The 9414-nt window shown below is 40.6% G+C and overlaps 1 protein-coding gene across 1 annotated transcript; it reads right to left on the reverse strand.

Moving 5' to 3' along the window:
* Positions 1 to 99: 99 nt before the first annotated feature.
* Positions 100 to 8241, reverse strand: taf15 (TAF15 RNA polymerase II, TATA box binding protein (TBP)-associated factor). Its single transcript, XM_031860969.1, has 16 exons — positions 8232 to 8241; positions 7419 to 7443; positions 7222 to 7255; positions 7031 to 7127; positions 6751 to 6808; positions 6159 to 6343; positions 5910 to 6075; positions 3752 to 3786; positions 3182 to 3214; positions 2951 to 3060; positions 2542 to 2671; positions 2299 to 2439; positions 2129 to 2201; positions 1934 to 2016; positions 1565 to 1700; positions 100 to 564 (listed from the first exon to the last, which is right to left on the reverse strand). Exons 1-16 carry the CDS (start codon positions 8239 to 8241, stop codon positions 525 to 527), a joined length of 1356 nt encoding a protein of 451 aa, XP_031716829.1. The 3' UTR covers positions 100 to 524.
* Between the last annotated feature and the right edge of the window lie 1173 nt (positions 8242 to 9414).

Genomic DNA, 9414 nt, shown 5'->3' on the forward strand with positions numbered 1-9414 from the left:
CCTCCTGCACTTTATAGATTTAGTTTGATAATGTCCGACTGGATGAAATAGCAATTCATATTGAAAATTATGGCAATAAACTCACACAAAGCACAGAGAAAAGATCAGTCTTTTAATATCATTATGGGAAAAACAAACAAAAAGAAGTAAAACATGTAATCCGTTCATACAAAAACCAAAAAGATATGAAGTCTACCTCACAATAACATCTGCAACTAGAATCTGAGAGGAAATTAAAAAGATGTACAAAGAAATAAAACAAAACAGAGGAAAAAAAACCAAAAAACAAAATCAAAACAAAAAAACATTTGACCACATGCCAATCAGCCTCAAAGTCCCTATACAGTAGCTCAACACATCCGCTCCTCTTCGCTCACATGAGCAGTAATAGTTGGGATGCACTGGCTACAGAAAGCACAAATCAGACTGTCTGATTGCCGGTCCTTCCCCCCCAGTTTCCCCCAAACTAAACCCTCCCTCCATGGCGAACTCGGGGGCTGGGATGGTTTCCGTCTGCTCAACACCTAGTATGGCCGTTCTCTTCTGTCGTCTCTACGGTCACCTCTGTAGGGGAAAAGACAAATATGTCAGTTACAAGCTGAATTTTTTTTAACAAAAAAGACCAACATCCCCTTTTGTCATTGAATTAACAGTCGTCATCTAAACAGAGATGAAGGTGAGCCTTTGTCTTTTAAATATGTAATGGAGAACATCATTTGCAGTCAAACAGCAAACTGTCCTTCCTCTCACAACCCTCGATTAAGCACTTCACCTTCAGTGGGCAGCAACATATCAATTTACAATGCAAGACCCTCAAAGGACAAACACAGGAAGTGAAGGGTGTAGCATGAATATCTAGATACCAGACACTTTTACAACTTGGCTTCCTAATAAGCAGGGAGTCAGAACGGCTCTTTCATTTAACAGCCTTGGTGCCAAGATTAATAATAATACATTTTATTTATATAGCGCTTTTCATAAAACTCAGACACTTTACATTAAAATCATCATATATAAAAGCAATACACTAAAAACATAAAATACACAACAGTGGTCACACATTAAAAGCAGTTTTGAACAGGTGGGTTTTGATTTGAGATTTGAATGTGCAAAGGTCAGTGCAGTCTCGGATGTGTTTGGGGAGAGAGTTCCAGAGGGAGGGGGCAGATATGGAGAAGGCTCTGTCACCCCATGTCCGGTATTAAGCTACCGAATTTGGTAAAAGTGAAGAAATTAAGTATATTCAATTTGGTCACGATGAACAACAAATGTAATCAGATTTTAGGGTGTTGATTGACAAACATTGAAAGTTACATTAATAGGAAAAGATTCCTGTGAGTATAGTTTACTATGAATGTAGTGTATATATAGTGTGAAATTGGGACAAAGCACATCTGTGAGCAAAGAACAGATTCAGTATTTGTTCATTAAACACAGGCAGAATGCGCCCCTTTGTGGTCGTATAATCAAACTACATTAATAAAGACCAACAGATGTTGCAGAAGGACAACTTGCATGTAAAATGTAGACAACACAAAAAAATAAAACGAAGGATTTCACGAACCTTCCTCCCATTTTATAACCTCCTCCGAATCCACCACCACCTCCCCCGTAGCCTCCACGGTCTCCCCCACGGAAACCTCCACGACCTCTGAAGCCTCCACCTCTGTCACCGCCATAACCACCTCTTCCTCCACGATCTGCAAACAATCACAACAATTATGTCAATAACACACGGGGAAGATATTAGAGGGTAAAACAAAGCACTGGACAGACATGCTGGTGATATGTCAGACATGAAAATAAGCAAATCAGCTTTTCTGGTATAAAATTTAACTTGCAAGTAATTTAGTTCCATTTTAAATCCTGTATGTTTTCAATGATATGAGCAGATAGAGAAGCTCTGGGACAATGTTTTGTTATTAATTCTCACCACCACCACCTCCATCTCCTGGTTTTGGGGTGCCACACTTGTTACACTCTTGCCGCCGTGCAAAATTCATGTTGCCACAAGAGCTGAGGACAGAAATCAGACAGACATAAATACAAATTCTACTTCACAATGGGGCCAAATGAGCTCTTCTGATTTATATGAATACCCCTAAAACTTGCATAAAAGCACACAAACCTGTTGGGACAGGGCCAGTCGCCTCCCTTGATGTCAAAGCTTGGTCCTCCTCCACCGCCACGACCTCTGAAACCTGAAAGCAAACAATTGGTCAAAATCTAACAAGCACTTCCATTTTGGAACTAGATATTTGACAATTTGAGCCCTGGATCAGCTCGATCAATGCCCACCTCCTCCACCACCCCCTCCTCCTCCTCCTCGTCCACCTCCTCCTCTGCCACCTCCACCTCCAATTCCACCTCCTCTTTGTGTAAACTCAGCTCTGCGGGTGGCAAATGATACTTTGATGGGTTTGCCACTGAACTCCTTGCCTGATATGAGAAGACAGCACATCACCAGTTAGAGCGATACCGACTGGTATGAGTGCACGATGAGACATTTAAAAAAAAAAAAAGGCACGACTGTGGTCTTACCATCAAACCACTCAATAGCAGCTTTGGCAGAGGGCGGGTCATCAAATGACACTGTACATTCTCCCTTTGGCCGACCGGTGGCCTTGTCAGTGTAGATGTTGATCATCAGGAGGCCAGTTTTCTTGTTCACCTAAAACCACAAAATGAAGACAGGATTCTGTGACACCCGTTTAGGCTCGATGCCGTAACTAAATCCGAATGTGACCGATTAAGAGTCAACTATCAAGTACCGAATTTTCATTACGACGCGACAACTTGTGCGTCGTTGATTTGCATTAAAAAAAACAAATGTCACATTTAAGCAACCGACTAGAGAAATTAAAAAAGTAGAACAGACATTGGCTGTGATGAAGCCTCCGCAGTCATGATGCATGTTTCTGTGTAATTGATTGACAACATGCACGCATACCTTGATGATACCAATTTGCTTAAAGTAGTCGCCGATTTCCTGAACCGTGGCCTCTTCTGCCAGTCCCTGAACAAAAATGGTGTTGTTGTCAGAGTTGTCCTGATCACCAGCTGTGGAAGAGATCGACGGAGAGAAGACGGCAGCCGTTATTATATTGGAGTAAATATATTTGGACATCTACAATGTGCATCACACAAAAACATCCAATACCGTGTTAGGTGGGAGACTCACCTGGTTCATCCCTTGAGTCGAAGTCTCGAGAGCCTGTAAAACAGAGGAGACCACTTGAGTACGAAATTTAAACCTGTTGCTCTGTTTCACACAAATCACTATCAACTTCATCCCTATCGATGCGTAATGATAAAGAAAATTTAACAATGTCCATGTTTACAGCTCTCTGATGGGTGTTTTCATACCGTTGCATCACATACCAACACCGTGCAACAAGAACAGAATTGTTCTGGATTTTTTTGGGGAGGGGGGGGGGGGGCTTACACCAGAAATGAAAACAACCAAAAAGTCTCCAGTATTAGACTGTTTTCCTTCTTCGTCCTGGGATCACCTCTGTCATTTACTATCAGCCCTCGTCTTCATGCAACAATACCATTTTTTTACTACTCAGGCTCCTTGTTCTTTACCATATCTGAAGTCTTTAAGAGAAGAGGTGGACTCCCTTTGGGATCTGGACATGAAAATGGTGGCATTCACCGAGTTTTTTGTTTTTTTTAAATCCCCCTTTTCCTTTCGCTAACTCAAGTTCTTTCCTCCCCCACCGACACAGTTCTGATGCTCGTCACTTACCACCGTAATTTTTGTAGCCACCACGGTCACCACCTCTGCAGAGGAAAAATTGGAGATATGATGGATTTTTCCTTTGTCCCAACTGAGAGCTCAAAGCTCCCCTACATCCCCATCAGTATGCACTCCTGCCAGGGTGTGCGACTATGGTGGAAATGTCTCACACGAGGAATGCGTTAGTCGTAGACAATTAGAGATCAATTAACAGACGACTAGGCAGCTCTGATTGAACAACCAGGTATACGAGTGAAGACAATCACCACATCTGGACCACCATTTACAATAAATTTGGAACTTTTTACATGACCGGATTGGATGATAAGAGCCAGAAAACCGGCTGTTTGATTTTATTTCTTTACACGAGAAGCCAAATTTGTGTGAAAAGCAACTGATAAGCAATCTTCCACTGAGTGAGTCTATGAGATCCTTTAACTGAGGTCCAAGTTTTAGCTCAATCACTCTGAACACCTGTAGTATAAAATGTAGATCCACGTTAACACAACACACATGTTCTCCATTGTCATATATACAACACTTGAATGAAACCTGTTGAATGTGAAGCAGCTGAAGCTGTGGCTCTGGGTCTACGGGCGTGTTTCAGTTGTTGAAAAACTATCAAGCGGTCCTCAGAGCACAAGAAACACCAAAATTAAGTTTCTGGCAATTGAAAAAGTAAAAAAAACAGGAAGGCACAAAAAGAAAAAAGTCCTTTTATATAAAAATATGTAGAACAAATACTAAAGTCGGTCTAAAAAGACAAATGTATAAAGCGTATATATTTGTGCCCTCCTCAGACACATGAGCAGATGGGCACCGTGGCCAGAATCTCTTCTAAACTGAGAAGAGCCACTTTTGCAGGTCCTAAAATGGGGAAAGTATCATCGTATGCATCCGAGTGTGGACAACAAGTTCTTCCATATACAGGAGAGTTCTTCACATCTTAATGGACGATGTGCTTGTTCTGTTTCGGTTAGAGCTTTTAAGGTCTTTCAATAAGCAAATATTTCACTTGATACTATACAGCCTCTAAAAATGACACAAGGCTCTCTCTTTAAAATCACGGACAAAACCTGTCACAATGTCTGGAATATGATGTGGTTGTATATCCGGGTCTTTGGCGCCTAGGGTTGCAAAATTCTGGGAAACTTTCCATGGGAATCAACGGGTACAAAATGGAAATATGAGTTTTCAGTTTAGGCTGAATTTACCAAATCATAAGTACACATAATCCATTAGTTTGTCAAATAAGACTAGCAATGTGTCAAAAACATACAATGTGAAAGCCAACAGATGGTCTGTGTGATAAGTGAACAACCAATTCATAAAAGAAATGTTTCACAATAAAGAATGAATGGAAATAAAGTAATTAAAACTCATCAATTAGCATGCTCAATCAAGCTACACCCCACACGGTAACGATAGCTACCAAAAACTAGCAGAAGGCTACCACCTGCTGGTTAACCGAAACACAAAAAAAAAAAAATATATATATATATATTTTTTTTTTTTTTTTTTTTATTTATTTATTTATTTATTTATTTATTTATTAACACATGCATAAAAGCATGTGGTCCTTTGGTCCAGACAGCACAGTACATGCACAGGTTTAATCCACATTTAATGGGATGCTGGCCAATTATCTGTACGTGTGGTAGAAGACTGTACTGCTGAATTACTGACCAAAATGCCAATCTTAACTTTCCTTGAAAATTGACCCTTGCAACACTATTTGGGCCGACATGTTCAGTCTCCATTCATTTACTTACACCCCAATAACGAGCAGATTACAACTCATCCCTAAATAACCACCACTTATGTATGATTACGTATCATAACACCAGCACGTCTCCTGTGTAAAACCTTCAGGTGAATCTGGTTTTGAAAAAAGAAATCTAAAGACTCAGGCTCTTAAAGCCCAATGCAGAGGGGTGGTAAATATTATAGTGATGTTAACTGACAAACTGACAACTTGGATGAATCGGGTTTAAAAAAAAATATAAATAATTAGCTATCGTTTGGGGATCTGAAACACAAAGCCAATGAGTGGTGAAAATCGTCAATTGGGATAGTTTGTAGTTGATGTGTGGAGTGACAAAAAGTCATGTCTCATATTTCACAGTGTATAGCGGTACCTTGGGGGCAGTGGCACTATGCAACTTACCCCATACCAGGAGGTCCTCCGCCACGGTCGTAGCCACCACTGCGGTCGTAGCCACCACTGCGGTCGTAGCTACCGCGGTCATAGCCGCCACGGCCTCGGCCTCTGAAGCCCCCGCCTCCTTCGGAACGATCGCCTTGGTCACGTCCAAACCGCCCACCTTCCTCACCTGGTGTACAGAAAGATTAATTGAGTGATTATCCAACCAGACAGAGTGTGGGTTACATTTATTCAAATGCATGTTATCTTCACCTTCACTCCATCTTCCATAGCTGGCACCGCCACCACCACCACTGCTAGCACCACCGCCGCTACCACCCCGTGGCCCCTGGCCACCATAGGAGCTCTGCTGTCCGTAGCTGTCTCCTCCTTGACCCTGGCTAGCATAGGAACCTTGCTGCCCCTGAGAAGAAGACGATGACGACTTGTCGCCATACCTTGAAAGGGTTTTAGCAAAAAAAAAAAAAACACATTACAGTTAGCACCACAGAGATGCCAAATATTTGAATCCATCAATGAGATGTTTCATCAAGTGGCTAAGACAAGCAGTTGTAAATTAAAAGTGGAACAGAACATTATAACAATCGTTAATCAAATTAATTGCAAAAGTTTATATACTGGTTTAATAGGCTGGCATTTCAGCTTCAAATGTGTAACATTATACTGTAGTTTCATATTAAATAGTTAAATGATGCACTGGCTGTACTACGTTGTCATTTTTAGAATATTTTAGATCTTAGCTAACCAAGTCATTTAGAGGCAAAGACAGAGACTCTTGCGTCACAAATGACAGAACTGATACAACTTAAAGAGGTCTCTGAACAATGCGATAGTGGTGCCTTACCCAGATGATGCCTGTCCGTAATTCTCATAGCTTTGTGGCGCAGACTGGCTATAACCCTCTGTCGAAAGAAAATTCACACAATTGATGAACATCAAAATGTGTTTTAATTTCTCCAAGAAAAACACTTTCTGTTTTGGAGGCAATGATCTCACAGCTAGGTTGGTCTAATTCTAATGAAAACTAAGTTCTGAGAATTTAACCATTTAGACAGTCATCAGTGCAATGTACCAGTCATTTCTGTTCTGTAAATTTCTTCTATTGAATATGCCGCATACTATACCTTGTGTTGCTGCTGCTGCTGCTGGTGCTGGTGGCTGTCCATAACCACTGTAACTCTGTCCCCCATAAGAGCCACTGCCATTTCCTTGTCCATAACCCTGCACAACAGAAAGTTAAACGGGTTATAATCAGCAAGTTAAAACTGATTTATAATTCTTGCAGCCAACAGTCTGACAGTAAAAAGGGTCTCACCTGTCCACTCTGCTGACCGGCATATGACCCGTAGCTACAAACAGATGATGAAAGATGTTAACTTCTGGTTTTATGTGCATTCAAAAACTCTTTCACCAGCCTTTCGTTTTCATGCATAAGGCTTTGAATACTAATGAGTTCAGTAATTTGTTTCTACATAGAAAATGTAATGCTGGTTTTACATTAGCTCAACGTACCTTTGTGAGCCACCGTAGCCTGAATCTGAAAGGGAAATAAAACAATGGTATAGCGTTAATATTTACGTTAAGTACAGTTATTAAAGCTTCGCCAGAGGACTTATTGTTTTAGAAAAACATAAAGAGTAATATCAAAGTGACAAACGCCATGTAGCACTACTAACGTGAGCTTGGACGTAAATAGGGCGGTTGTGTTACCAACAGGCCTGTCACCACGCCAATCCAGGAAAAAAAATGGCGGTCAATGTGGTACAGGCTTGGGCTAACACTTGAAGCGAGACAAACAACCATGGATTTGTAAATGTAGTTCAATCCTCGGCACAGTCTGATTTAAAACAAACGGTTAGATGCGACATTGTCAACTTTATAAGATAAGTACATTCACCCAAGTGCCCTTAATGCTCCTCGTTCAGCAGTGAAACAATAGCGTCGGTATAAACAAAGACACTCACGTGACGCTCGCTAGCAGACACAGAGCTAACAGCTAGCTCAAGCTAGCTAGCCGCGACAAGGCCCTGCTCAGGAAGTGGCGTTGCCTTATAATGTTACTGACCTCAAGGCACAGTCATGGGTACAACATTAGTAAAGTGTGATTACAAATCAAGCACCGTACTGAGAAAACGGGGGAAAGTTTACTCAAACACCCCGTAAAGTTATTTTTGTTCTCCTAATGAAAGATGAGCCATTTTCCAGGAGATAGACGGAGCCCATTTTCTGGCCTCGCGGTCGTCCGATAATTTAGCTCCAATGCTATTTGACTTACTTTTCATTATCTAGCTACGAAAAAAAGCATTAAAGTACATGTTAACTTACCAGTGGCCATTCTGTGACGTTGTATATGTAGTTAAAAATACAATGAAATCTGTTTCTTCTGACTAGTTGCTAAAAACCCTGGTTGACATCTACGCAGCGCCACCGAATTGTGCTGTACACTGCGACACTTCCCCCTTATGCAGCTTCTTCTTCTTCCTGTTTGGACAGACTGCTCGTATTCAAAGATAAATAATAACACCGCCGCCTACTGTTGAAAGGCTACAATACAATACACCATGGCCTAGCACTGCAGTTTGCGTGCTCTGTTATTAGTTTAAAAAAGATTAAACGGACCGAATTAATGTTCATGTTTGATGGTATCTTAAACAATGCTCACTCCAAAATACACACTGGGAATAAAGGGATTAAGGAGCATATTGGTTAAGTGTCAGCCAACAATCAACATTGATAAACATTAAATGTAGCCACAAGGCAGAATGAAAGTCATTGTGCATACTTCCTTCAGCTACAAGGACATTTAATTGAAACGTAATCAGTCATCAATAGCAATATTAGTTCCACGGGTGCTCTTCTTGCTATGAAAGGTTTATAGACACATATATTGATTGTACTGTAAAGTCTATCTTTATGGACAACGTGCCTCATGCAAGAACCAGTCGTACAAACAGATTTGTTCTTAAGTGGCTCATAGTGATTTGATTCATAGTGATTTGGGAGGAATTGTCCCATTCACTTATTTTCTCTTAATTTGAACTTTGTCTCGGATGCAAACACAATCTCGACCTGTGTCCAGACCTGTCGTAGGAGTCATGTGCAACTTGTCTGCCGTTATCTAAATCTAAGCTTTTCACTAATAGATTGTATAATTCATTAACTAAGAGAAAGTGACTTTTTGTAACCCAGAACAGGATTTATCACATCAGTCCTTAGAACAGATTTTGTTGCTATAACTTAAAAATAAAGGCAATCGCACGTCTTGAAACGGGCTGCTGCTGGTAACGTTAAGTCACTCACGATTACAACATAATCAAAACATAAACTCACTGCTGCCCTGTGTAAATTTAATCTCTCACCATTACGAGATAATTAATGTGACAGAGCTGTCTGACAACAAATGGCTAAAGGAGGTAAATATATTCATGAAGTTAAACCTTTTTGAATCACAAAAAAATTCACTGACCCAACAAATTATTCAAATTTTATGCACAAAAATATGCATGCC

Source organism: Anarrhichthys ocellatus, unplaced genomic scaffold (genome assembly GCF_004355925.1).
Source record: "Anarrhichthys ocellatus isolate YVR2014 unplaced genomic scaffold, GSC_Weel_1.0 scaffold24, whole genome shotgun sequence".
Lineage (NCBI taxonomy): Eukaryota > Metazoa > Chordata > Actinopteri > Perciformes > Anarhichadidae > Anarrhichthys > Anarrhichthys ocellatus.